The sequence below is a fragment of the Labeo rohita genome, chromosome 11 (assembly GCF_022985175.1).
Source record: "Labeo rohita strain BAU-BD-2019 chromosome 11, IGBB_LRoh.1.0, whole genome shotgun sequence".
NCBI classification, from domain to species: Eukaryota; Metazoa; Chordata; class Actinopteri; order Cypriniformes; family Cyprinidae; genus Labeo; species Labeo rohita.
Window position 1 is genome coordinate 13,455,446 of NC_066879.1, and position 14,290 is coordinate 13,469,735.

At 32.7% G+C, this 14,290-nt stretch overlaps 1 protein-coding gene across 1 annotated transcript; it reads right to left on the minus strand.

The window, feature by feature from the left end:
• Window positions 1-1,355: 1,355 nt before the first annotated feature.
• On the minus strand, window positions 1,356-13,751 carry gnb4b (guanine nucleotide binding protein (G protein), beta polypeptide 4b). Its single transcript, XM_051122735.1, has 10 exons — window positions 13,560-13,751; window positions 10,605-10,703; window positions 10,429-10,467; window positions 9,069-9,175; window positions 8,726-8,789; window positions 6,769-6,931; window positions 5,710-5,776; window positions 5,053-5,254; window positions 4,742-4,958; window positions 1,356-3,550 (listed from the first exon to the last, which is right to left on the minus strand). Exons 2-10 carry the CDS (start codon window positions 10,659-10,661, stop codon window positions 3,444-3,446), a joined length of 1,023 nt encoding a protein of 340 aa, XP_050978692.1. The 5' UTR covers window positions 10,662-10,703; window positions 13,560-13,751; the 3' UTR covers window positions 1,356-3,443.
• Window positions 13,752-14,290: the final 539 nt, after the last annotated feature.

A 14,290-nucleotide genomic window follows, 5' to 3' on the forward strand; every position in this document is an offset into this window, starting at 1 on the left:
TCTAACATGGCTAACATGTTACTAGCTTGTTGTTAACATGTTTCTAGCATGATTAGCAAAGTTGCTAGCATGTTTCTAGCATGATTAGCATGTCTCTAGCATGTTTCTGACATGATTAACAAGTTGCTAACATGTTTCTGGCATGATTAACAAGTTATTAGCATGATGTTAGCATGATTAGCATGTTACTAGCATGTTGTTAGCATGTTTCTAACATGATTAGCTAGTTACTAATATGTTGTTACCATCTTTCTAATATGATTAGCATGTAACTAGCACGTTGCTAGCATGATTAGCACGTTTACTAGCATGTTGTTAGCATGTTTCTAGTATGATTAGCATGTAACTAGCATGTTGCTAGCATGATTACCAAGTTACTAGCACGTTGTTAACATTTTTCTATCATGATTAGCATGTTACTAGCATTTTGCTAGCATGATTAGCATGTTACTAGCATGTTGCTAACATGATTAGCAAGTTACTAGCATGCTGCAAGCTGATTAGCATGTTGTTAGCATGTTTTTAACATGATTAGCATGTTACTAGCATTTTGTTAACATGTTTCTAACATAATTAGCATGTTGTTAGCATGATTAGCATGTTACTAGCACGTTGCTAGAATATTTCTAACATGATTAGCATGTTACTAGCATGATTAGCAAATTACTAGCATGACTTAGCTAGACAGATGAGAAATATTAGAAATATTAGAGTGAAGCTTAAATGAGTGTAAATGGATTAGAAATAGCACATAGAAGTGAAGCTTGATTGAGCCTCAAGGGATTCTGGGAGTGTTGGCTCATTTGAACATTCCGTCAATGTAAGTCTATGGGATTTTTGGTGTTTTTGATAGTCTAGTTTAGGAAAACCGTAAGCCGGATCAGTTAGAAAAGATACAGCACACCGAGTCAGACCAGTCTGAAGATCTGGACCAAGTTTGGTGGTTCTAGCTTGAAAGCTCTAGGAGGAGACAGATACCGAAATTTGGCTCAGAAGAAGAAGAAGAATAATCTTAAATAGTAGATCAGTAAGTTGACTTTCTCAAGCCAACTTAAATGACAACATAATATTAAGCTGTAGGTTATTTGCAAACAAGAAAAACTGGAAGAGGTTTGGATCGTCGTGGACGGAAGTGGATGCATTTCGTCTCGCCTTCTTGACTCACACAGTAAAGTTTACTTTTAAGTAAAAACAATGTGCAAAAACCAATTATAACTGATAAATGATTTGATCAGTCTTTTGTTTTTAGTTGAACATCTGCAAGATCAAGTAATATAAGGTTCTCTAGATATACAGCTCAAAACATCCACGTTTAAATACAAAGTTTGAGACAAATCAAACGGAACACGTTAAGATATGGTTAAAAGTCTTTTTATTGGTTACAATATCAGTGTATGGCAGCGTTATCACCATGTTACTTTACAAATACCAAAAAAGTTGAGAAACAAAATGTTATTAAAAATGATTATCTGAAAATATGGCACTGTGAAAGTACACAAGGCACCACACTCCTGGTTTTATTGGCTCAAAAGAAAAACAAAAAAAACCAAAAAGACTGTGAAGCATACAAATCGAGCCAAAAGTATATTATGAATACTTAAAACATCGGGGTACTTCTAACATGTACTGTAATACTAAAATGCTCTTTTGTTGCCAAGTTTGAGTGGTTTGGAAATAAGGTTTTTTAAAAAAAAAAAAAAAAACACTAAACACATTTGAAAAAGCCATCCATGGTTTTTCATTAAAGCTCTGAAAGTCTACGTCAGCATTTCAGCATACGGCAGCTATAAATTAAACTGCCGATTTCAGCTAATCCAGATCCAACCACTCAAATCTTCAACATGATCATAATAAAACAACCACAAAAAGAATCACTGATTGGCAATCTTGCAATCCCTACAGTACCAACAATAGAAATCTGACTCGAATCCTAACCAATACTAGTAATACCAGCAAAATTCCTGTTTAAACTGAACTCTCAAATGAGACGTTATTACCAAAGACATCCCTTTTCACAGTTAATCATCATAAAACTCAAACATATAAACCTAAAATCAATTCCATTCTGGAGCAGGGTTTTTAAATTGTGCTAAAAAGCATCTTCATACTGTAAAAGGACTTATTACAGAAAAGAAAAACACGTTTTAATACCTCAAAATAATTTCAAGCTGCTTTCCGATTCCCTTTTATATCAAAAGGTAAAGTAAAAGAAAGATTTTAAATGGTTTTCACAGTTATATGAGGTGTTAACAATGGCACAAATGTCATGTTTTAATCAGGTTTGTTAAGCAGGTTACTGACACGCAACTCAAACCAGCACCAATCTGGCAACCGCAACAAACGCAGGCATACTGTCAGAACCGATGGCACTTAAATATGGTGAAAATGAGTCAATGGCTTCATCGCTCTGATCTGATTTTTGATTCACAGAAATAAAATAAAGCCAAATAGAGTGACTAATCGTCCCGACCAGGTAGTGTTCTTCATTTCCACCTGTTTGCAAACATTTATATGCTGAAACGGAGATGGTATCAGCATCCAATGACTCTTAATGAACACCAAAAAAAGTATACATACTGTTTTCAATAAGTTCCATCTTTGTAACACTGTGACATTTTAAATTTAAGAGGAGGGATTGTGGCCATTTCGGATTTAAAATAGAAAAAGCAAGTGTTATGAATTCATTCAATGCACAGATTTTTTCGTAAGCACCAAGAATAAGAATTTATTTACTTGGATTAGTTTTATTGTGATCACTAGTATTTAAGGCTAAAGTTCAAGGGCAGATCAATTATGAATTTCGTTATCAATCAAAAGCAAGACCTCTAAAAACAAGGCGTCAAAATGCTTCGAATTAAACATTCAATCTCAAGGCTGCGAGAAAATTCAGTGCCTTCTTTCCAAACACCTTCAAGCACCAATAAATGATGATTGATTTAGTGGCGTCTAAAAAAAAAAAAAAAAATTCCAAAGATAATCTGCACGAAATACACGAAAACCTCAGTTAATTCACAAACTTTTTGTAATACAGACTGCTTGCAATGTTCCATCTAGTTTAGCGTTGTTTTCTATGTACAACAAACGAAAACATAAAATACAAAAAAGTGAAAGATTAATAAAAATGTCATGGGCCAATGATCAACTAGAAAAATATATACATGAACACTATGTATGTATATACTATATGGTATATACATACACATAATGCTGTACATATATACCATATCTATATTCATATACATGTATATTTACATATTACACAATGACACTTTAATAATCTCTTCCTATAATTCCTGTGGCCGGCAGTGATGATTGGCTTCTCCACGGGATTGAACTACATACTGAAAATCATGTGTAATAACTGGAATACAGAGGAACTGCTGCTGTGGAAAGACGTAGAAATGGGAACGAGGAAATGGGAGCTGGAGATTTCAATACCGCTCTCAGTTCCAGATCCGAAGGAAACTGTCCCATGATCCCGTGGCTACAGCCATCCCGTCATCAGTTACTCCTAAACAGCTCACCCTGTTGTCATGACCGGCCAGGACGCCTAGAGAAAGAGAGAGGCCGATATAGATTACCATAATGCGGAGCAAAAGCAAAAAGTAAATAAATAAATAAAATTAAAACAAAAATACAAATAAATGTAAAAAATAAAATAAAATAAACAACAGTAGTAAAAAGTAAAAAAAGTTATATAATAATAATCAAAAATAAGCAAACAAACACAAATTTATACCAATAAATGAAAATAAAGGAAAATAAATATATATAAAATTAATAAAAAATAAAACAAAAATAAAATATTGTAAATAAAACTATGCAAACAAATACAAGTAAATTACTAAACAGATTAACAAAAACAATAATACAATTTAATTAATAAAACTAATATTTAAAAAAAAAAATCATTAAAAAAAGGTAATCAAATTATAAATAATAAAATTAAAAGCAAACAATACACAAAAACAAAAAAAATAATAATAATAAAATTATGAATAATAAATAAAATACCCAATAAAATAAAAAAAATTAAAAATCATTAAAAATAAGTAATAAGGTAATCACACTATAAATAAAATTAAAACAATATTTAAAAAAAAAATAATAAATCAAATTTAATTAAATAATAAATACAGACTGTTTGCAAACAAACACAAATTAAATACGAAATAAACTAAATTCAGTTAATACAAATTAAAAAAATGAAATGAAACATGTTTAAGAATCATTAAAAAGAGAAGTAATACGAAAATCAAATTATAAATAATTGAAAGAAAATATAAAAATACATAAATATAAAATATCTAAATAAAATAAAAAGAAATACTTAAAATAAAAAAATTAAAAATCAAAAAAAAAAAAAAAAAAGTAATAAGGTATTCAAACTATAAATAAAATTAAAGGCAAACCATATAAAAACAAATAAGTAAATACAAATATTAAATAAGAAAAATAAAATACTCAAATGTTAAAAATCATTAAAACTAATAAGGTAATAAAATTATAAATAAAATAAAGGCACACAATATAAAAAAAATAAAATTAATAAATAAAGCAAACTATATAAACAAATCAAAAATAAAATAAACAATACAGGAGGAAAAAAATAAAAAATAAAAAATAAAAAAAATAAAATATCCAAAAACCCTCCCCCTATAAAACACATTTTTATACATTCATAAAACACACTTACATTTACAGCACACTGAAGGGCAGTGAAAAAATATTTTGCTCTCACCTGCACGTTCGCCTTTTAAAGTGTCCCAGACGTTGCAGTTGAAGTCGTCGTATCCGGCCAGCAGGAGGCGTCCACTCTTGGAGAAGGCCACGGAGGTGATACCGCAGATGATGTTGTCGTGAGAATACATCATGAGCTCCTGATCCGCGCGGAGGTCAAACAGCCTGCAGGTGGCGTCGTCTGAACCCGTCGTGAAGGCATTTCCATTCGGGAAGAACTGCGAAAGCAAACGGCCCAACTCAATACAGCCGCCAATTTCAAATAGCTTCCAGAACTCAAGCTGGATTTTAAAAGTCGATCAAAATACTTACGCAGACGGCATTTATATCCGAGACATGGCCGGTGAAGGACTGCCTGCACATCCCGTCTCTGATGTCCCACAGTTTGGCAGAGGCGTCGCAGGCTCCCGACACGAACGTCTTTGAGTCGGGACTGACCGACAGACTCATGACGTCGCCCGTGTGTCCTGTGAAACTGGTGGTCTGCTGGCCCGTCTCAATGTCCCACAATGCACTGCAACAAAAGAGACACAGGAGTAACTTATTTCAATAAAAAACCTTTTAATTCAAAGACAACATGAAACACTACTTGTGATGCAGTTAACATTGCAATAATTCCTGTAATGTCAGTAGAGCATGCAGATAGCAACGTCAAGGTCATGGGTTCGAATCCCAGGGAATGCATGAGCTAATAAAATATATACCTTAAATGCAATGCAATGCATACTCACTTTAAATTTAAAAAAATAATAATAATTAATGATAAAATACACAATAGAAAAATAAAAAAAATAAAACAATGCAGATGTTTGCAGAAGTATAAATGCAGAAGTGTCTGTCAAATGCATAAATGTGGAAAAATTAACAAAATATGTACATGCCAAATAAATTACACCACATATCCCTTGACATACTAATACTAGACAATAATTAGTTTCATAATTATTTTTGTAGGCAATATTAACTCACCATGTGGTGTCACCAGAGCTGGTGATGATCTGATTGTCATCAAGAAAACGACAGCAAGACAGATAGCCTACAAAATCATTCATAAAAAATTAATTAATTACAATTACAAAATATTTAATTAATTATGTATTTGTATGAAACGCCATACAGAAAGAATTGTTTAAAAGCAGGGTTTCCCAAACTGAGGCTTCTGAGTTAGCTAAGGTAATAATATTTAATTAATTAAATCATAATGTCACATTTAAATGCATATATTTACATATAAAATATAGAATTATAAAATAATAATTATCAGTCGAAAGTTTGCAATAATTAATTTCATTTTTTTTTTTTTGAAAAGCCTCTTCAAAGTATGCATTTATTTAAAAATACAGAAAAGTCTTTAATATTGTAAAAAATTATTACAAGTTAAAATAACTATTCTATTTAAATATATTTTATAATGTAATTTATTTTTTGGATGCAAAACTGAATTTTCATAGATCGATAGAATTTTTAAAATCTATTTTTATCTACTTTTTACAGGCAGTTGATATTATTATTATTATTATTATTATTATTATTATTATTATTATTATTATTTTTTAACATCAACAGTAATATTAGTGCTGGGCAATGATTAATCGCATCCAAAAAAAAAAGTTTGTGTATATAACGTGTGTGTATTGTGTATATTTATTATGCATATAAAAAGACATACTAATTTACTTTGCATTTAAATACATTTAACACATAAACATAAAATTTTTCTTAAGTATATACACATGCGTGTGTGTGTATTTATATATACACAATACAAACACGCATATTGTGTACATAAAATTTTGGATGCGGTTAATCGTGATTAATTGTTGCCCAGCAGCAACTGCAATAAAAACAGTACAAATACAACACTATTTATTTCTTTACTTTATGTTGTTATATTATTGAAAAATTAACTTAATCTCATTAAATATTTTGGGTCGCAATGATTCGGCTGACAAACAAAAGTTTGGGAATCCCTGCTTTTAATGAAGTACTAGGTAACATTACTGAAGTAGTAAATAAGTGTGACTCTACCTGTGTGTCCAGCCAGCTCTCGGTTGACCCTGACATTGCCCTCACGGGTTTTAAGGCTGTAGGTGGAGCAGATGTTGTCCAGGCCTCCGCAGGCCACGTAGTTTCCCGACGGGGCGTAGGCACAGGTCATGACCCAGGAGGAGCGCAGGGGAATAGCGTGCATCTACCAGACAGAGGTAAAAACATACAGCATCCGTCAAACAAGCTAAAACTGAAGATTAAAGAAAACAACTAATAGCAAGATGGGGTGACGGTGTAAAAAGTGGTAACCAAAAACTGAACAGGTTATCCAAAAATGAATTTGCTAAAAATGTAATCACCTTCAGGCCATCCAAGATGTAGATGAGTTTGTTTGTCCATCAGATTTGGCAAAATGTGTCATTCCATCACAGTCTCAACAATGGATGTGAATGGGTGCCGTCAGAATGAGAGTCCAAACAGCCAATAAAAACTTCACAATAATCCACACCACTCCAGTCCCAAGAAAATAAAAATAACTAATTTATTATGTGAAGACATGACGGAGGTGAATATCGTGTGTTTGCGGCAAATGCATCTCCCAATTTGCGTTGTTTGCCGCAAATTCGCATCTATTTGCGGTTTTGCATTGACTTTGGACAGATATCGTTAAAATAGTTCTCGTGACACCTGTGGTTCAACCTTAATTTTATGAAGCTACAAGTAAACCTTTTGTGTGCAAAGAAAGCAAAAATAACGACTTCATTATGTAAAGACGCGATTGAGGCGAATATCATGAGTTTGCGGCAAATGCATCGCTTGCCGCAAAGTCGCATCTATTTGCAGTTTTGCACTGACTTTGGACATTGTTAAAATAATCTTTGTTACAACTGTAGTTCAATCTTAATTTTATGAATATACGAGTATACTTTGTGTGCAACGAAAACAAAAATAATATTCCAAGAAGCGACGGGAGGTGAATACCGTGTTTGCGGCAAATGCACTGTCCAACTAGCGTCATTTGCGTCGCTTGCCACAAAATCGTGTCTATTTGCGGTTTTGCATTGACTTTGGACATCATTAAAATAGTCAATGTTACATCTGTAGTTCTTAATTTTATGAAGTTACGAGTATACCTTTTGTGTGCAAAGAAAACAAAAATAACGACTTTATTATGTGAAGACGCCACAGAGGCGAGCATCACGTTTGTGGCAAATGCATTGCCCAATTTACATCTATTTGCGGTTTTGCATTGACTTTGTGCGCAAAGAAAACAAAAACATAGGACATCATTAAAATAGTCCTTGTGACATCTGTACTTCAACCTTAAATTTTCTAAAGCTACGAGTATAACTTTTGCACGCAAAGAAAAAAAGTGTGACTTTATTAAGTGAAGATGCCATTAAGGTGAATATTGCGTGTTTGCCCAATTCGCATCACTCATGACGCTTGCCGCAAATTTGCGTCTATTGCAGTTTTGCACCGACTTCGGATATCATTAAAATAGTTCTTGTGACATCTGTGGTTTGTTTACTTTTTGTGCAGAAAGAAAACAAAAATAAGGACTTTATATATGTTCCTCCACTGAAAAAGTCCATCTCCTGTTGTCTCTAAAATGCAACCACACATTTGTTTAGAGCTGTTTTGGCTTGTAAACGGTGATTGATCTGTGCAGATTTCTCTCCTGATTCAGACCAGACCATTTTATCACTGGAGGAAGCGTTAAGATGGATTATGGACTCGTATTTTAGTTAAAAACATTTTAACGATGGATTTTAAGCTTTTGTCTTGTCAAGGTGTTAACTGATGGACTGGAGTGGTTTGGATTGCTTGTGGATTACGGTGTTGTTTTTATCAGCTGTCTGGACTCTCATTCTGACGGCACCCATTCACATCCATTGGTGAGACAGTGATGGAATGACATTTCTCAAATTCTGATGAAGAAACAATTCATGAACTATTCTTTTTAAGCCTGATTTAATATCTAGTATCTCATTACCTTGTTGGTCGTATAACCATCCCATATGATCAGTTTTCCATCTTGGGAGGCACTGACAAGTAACCTGAAAAAAAGGCATAGAAATTATAAAAATCCACACTGCGGCGTGTCTATTTTTCAATCAACGAAATGTAATTAATACGGGACACAGATGGGATTTGAGCAACATGGTGGGAAAGGCCTTATTACAGCTCCACGGAAAACGAACACCAGGGTCCCGAGCGTTATTTCATGTAATATTAATCACACAGTTGAAAGGAGACCAGCCCAGAGTGTTTAAAGCAGCGTTTTTTGTATATTAAACCAATGGTGACGGTTAAGGACCCTCCAATCAAACACACACCTGGAGTCGCTGCCCCAGTGCATGGCGTAGATTTTGGCGAGATGACCTCTGAGCGTGCGTCTCGTTCTCATCTGTATCCGCCCCACTGAGTCCAGGCTCGCTGTCATCTGCCATATGAGCCCAAAACAGCAAGAGATTAAAGATCACACAACATAAGCTCGCATTAGAGACCTTTTCTAAAACAGTGTGTAGAGCCGTTATTGGTACAGTAAGCAAATTCAGCAACATCTTCGATAGCTTTTCATCTGTGTTTGGCTCATTTAAAGAATATTTACTCCAAACTCACTAAAATTGCAGGGGAAAAAATTCTTTGACATCATCTAGAATGTCTGTAGATGAACTGGTTGATATAATATGAGTGTAAGACCCAATATTATGTAATTTGATGATGATCAAATATCAAATGCATACAATTTTTTCACAAAATAAGAATGTTATATTGATTTTTTTTTAACTCTTCTGAAGTTAAAACATCAGTATTGTTGTCTAAAAGAAGAATAGAACAAGATATGTTTTGCATGAACACAAAAATCCAGAAAAACTGAGAATTTTCAAATAATATTTCATTTTTTTTCCATATATACCCACACAAATATTTTTTAAAATATTTTTACTATTTAAAATGATTGTTTTCTATTTGAATACATTTTAAAATGTAATTTATTCCTGTGATTTCAAAGCTGAATTTTTAGCATCAAATATTAAAAGACCACTTGAAAATTCTCAGTTTCTTTGGATTTGCTATGTTTGTGTTTGAGTAAAATGTTAATATTAGTTTTATTCTATAAAAGTCTGATCATATTTTTATTTCAAATTTGGAAATATTGCAATTTAGAGCATTTTCTGGGCAGAAAATAACAGTTGGTCAAAAATGTTTTCATTTGTTGTGATTAAAATTCAGGGTTATTCCACCAGATATTGATTTTAACTCTTCTGAAGTTAAACCATAAATATTGTTTTGTCTAAAAATTATGTCTGAAAACATGGCATTGGCAAAACTATTGTCATTTTATGAAAATAAATAAATAAATAAAATAAAAAGTTCTAAATGTCAACATTTGTATTTAAAATTTTAAAGAAATGTCATTAGAAGTTTAAAGAATAAAACAAAAATACATTTTACATAAACCAAAAAAAAAAAAAAACCCAGAGAAACTTAGAATTTTCAAGTGGTATTTTAATTTTTTTCATAGTTGTATAAATGTAATTATTAGTTTTAATGCTCTTAGTAAAATAATAAAAGCAGTCACATGTCAAAAGCTCAAACTTTTGAACTCAAAATGATTATGAAACGACTACTGGATTTCATTCAGGAAATATGACGCGAGTCGGCGTGAACATTTTGATTTTTGTTTCGTACCTGCGAAAGTGTGGAGTCACTGCAGGCTTTTCTAGCATCCTGAAAAACAACAACAAATACTAGTCATAACATAAAACTTGAAATCAAAATAAACAGCACAGGAAGTGTATAGTTCACATGTTTCCTTTTGTTGCATGTCAGTCCAAACACAAGCACTGACAAACCATCACACTCACCCGGATCTGGTTGCGAAGCTGTTCCGCTTCCTGTCGCAACTGTTCCAACTCACTCATTGTTCCTGTTTGACCGGCACCTGAGACGACAATGTGCTGGACCTGCAATCATACGATGACATCATTCTTACATCACATGTGCTCACCTGTCAATCAAACATTGCACTAGTGATGCATGTGATCGTGAAATCCCTCAAAATGCAATCACAAATGCACCAGCTTCCTTTGGCCAAATCCATTCCAGCAACTTTAATTACATGCACGGACTGATCTGAGAGCAGTGGGAAATGACGCTGAGCTCAAAGGCTCTTCAAAACGCCACCGACTGCTGCCAAATGCCACCCATATGTTCACTGACCTTTCCGTCAAATCAGGCGACCAACGCGTCTCTGATGTTTCGCTCACCTTTGATTCCATATGAATGCGTTAAGAGTTACAAAATACACTACTAACTCAAACAGAGTCTGTGAGTTTACAGTAATATGATTATTAGAAACACTAGATTGATGGTTTTGGTTACTAGTACAGCATCTGTCATACTAAGGGGGGCATCTAGTTTAATTAGCTATTTATGATTACAAACTAATAATCTTTTGATGATCTTTTATTTTGTGTCTATCAAGTTGGAAACGAAAGTCAACATGAAAAGGAAACAAAGCATCTTCTTCTGAAATTTTACTGAATTTCCAATAAAAATAACTTGCTATGGATAGAATTAACAAGTTCAGCATCATCTTCTATAGTATTTCAATAAGCATTTAGCTCATTTACAGATTATTTACTCAAAAGTCACTAAGAATGTAAACAGAAGTTTACAATATTTAAGATTTTTAAAGTGTTTTTGTATTTATTTCGCTGCATTTATTTGATCAAAAATACAGCACAAAAAATTGTGAAATATTATTACAGTTTTAACTAACTGTTTTCTATGAGAAATTATTGTAAAATGTAATTTATTCCTGTGATCAAAGCTGAATCATTACTCCACTATTCAGTGTCACATGATTTAAAAAAAAAAAAAAAAAAAAAGCCATTACCACATGCTTTTTAAAAAATAAAACATTTTCCATTGAATTTCCAATAAATTAAGCATCATCTTCTATAGTATTTCAATGTGCATTTAGCTCATTTACAGAATATTTACTCAAAAGTCACTCAAGATTTTTTACTAGGCAAAAGATTAGTATATTTAAGTTTTTAAAATTATTTTTGAAAAAAAAATTCTCTTGCTCACTATGACTGTATTTATTTGATCACACAGTAAAAATTGTAAAATATTACTACAATTTAAAATACAGCACAAAAAATGTGAAATATTATTACAGTTTAAACTAACTGTTTTCTAAAAGAAAATATTGTAAAATGTAATTTATTCCTGCTATCAAAGCTGAATTTTCAGCATCATTACTCCACTATTCAGTGTCATATGATTTTTCAAAAAAAAACAGATGACTAAAAAAAGACACTATTTCACTGAATTTCCAATAAAAATATCCATATCATGATTTTAAAAGTGATTACAGACAAAAAATATTTCCTGAAAGTGTTAATTTTGTGACTAGTACTGTCTGGAATAATTTAGGCCCCATACAAATTAGTGCAATAAAATAATCTAAAAAATACATTTAAAAATACTCTATTTTAGACTGTTTCACAAAGTAGATTTATTTTGGCGCAAGTCACAATTAAGTACATTCAGAAAATAAAAAAAAAGTAAAATGAAAAATAATTTTCTTTTTTTTTTACATTTTAAAATTAAATAAATCTAAATAAAATGCATCCTAAAAAGATAAATTTTAAGTTTAAATTACTGATGTCAAGTAATATTTTAGTGCAACCTAAAAAAAATAAATAAAAAAAATTGTGAACCCTGTATTACACCAATTTATTTTAGTGCCCGTGGAACGTCTAGCTCAAATGGATTTTTGTGCAAAAATAAAATACTAAAACCAGCTCTGAAAACATAAACAGCCATTTCAAGACGAGTCAGAGAAACTGAAATGTATCTGAGATATTAAACAAGAACCTGTGTGCTTTTATTTTTAGTTGAAAAACAGAAAATACAACTGAAAAGCAATTCCAGGAAGCATTATTGCCTCTTATTTGCCTGCTGGGAAAACAGACTCAATTATTTTACAATCACAAACTGACAATAAAAATCAAACACCTGAGATGACCTAATAAATACTGAAATCTGATACGATTCAGTTCAGATATAAAACCTGCTAGACCATTCAAAATAGATTAAAATTAACCAACAATATTTAACAGTATTGCATCAGAAGTCTGTATAAATAATTGAATCTTAAAGGTAAATCAAAACAGACTCTGAGATTTCAGCAGTGAAAAGTGAAAGTAAACTGAAAGTAAAACTATCAGCTTCTTCTCAAACAATCACTAAATATGATTTAAAAATAAACCCTGTGAACATTTAATTCAACTTAGCTGGAAGATATAACTCCTAAATATAATAACTTGCAAAATGCATTCACATTTATTGATCCAAGTAAGACTTTGATTGAAAAACACTTCATGTTTACTATAGTAACTTGAGATTGCGTGTCAATCAAGGACACAATATGACAACCAAACTGAGATTTGAATTTATAATCTTTCATTTATCACCCCCAAAAAATCCAGTTAACCAGATTGCTCGTTTAGACGATTAACCAGTGTCAGGAAACACTTGTTAGCAGGTTACAACAGTTGGAGTTCAGACTGAACTCTTGTTTTTATCGGGCCTCCTGTCGCCTCGTCACTTTTAACCACAACTAGCAGATTATAATTTAACTAATTAGCTTCTAAATCGAGATTTAACCCATCACTGACCCCAAAAATTGTAAAAACAAGTTCAGAGGGGTAAATAAATCACCCCGCGGGCGCGTTTACGAGCTTTTTACAAGCAGGAAATAGACGAGAAAAGAGAAACACGGCGGACGATTGTTTTTTTCCCCTCACCTGATCAGGCTGGTTTGAGCAAACTCCGCTTCTTTCAGATCCCTGGCATGTTTATAAGCTCACAGATAAATTTTAAAGCCTCACAGGTAATTGGAAGTCAATTTTAAACACATTTAAAGGGCCACGCAGCCCTCACGCGAGCTGAGAGTCAATTTTCGCCAGCAATCTCGTCACCACACCCATAAGGGAACCGGGAACATGGCAACAGGCGCGGCGGAGGGGTGAACGGACAAACGGCGCTTGTTTACAAAAAGCTGAAATCAATGTTTAAAAACACAAGTGCGATTTACATTACTTAACTGTACTAAAACTATAAAATATGTGGTAAGTGAATGTTTTTTGCGCGAACAGAGTTAGAACTGTAGTTGTTAGCGCGGTCGGGTTCACCTACAGATGAATGGTACAGTCCGTCCGCTGCCTCAACAAAGCGCCTGTAGGAGAAACAGGAAACGTATCCGCTACGTGTTTGCGTCTCACAGGGAAACTTACATTGTTTTGTCGTTGTAAAAGTTACGTTTTAGCTTTTAAATGCTTGGAAACATTCATACGTTGGTCGAATATCATTGACATTATTTCTTCGACTTTATTGATATGTTCTGTAGTGTGTTGAAGTGGATGAAGAGGCAGATCAATATTGTGTCGTAATAATGTTTATTATATACAGTAGTGCACGATTTGGGAAAAGACTTGAGGATTTTTTAAGAAAAAAATGCGATTGGAAATTTAAAAAA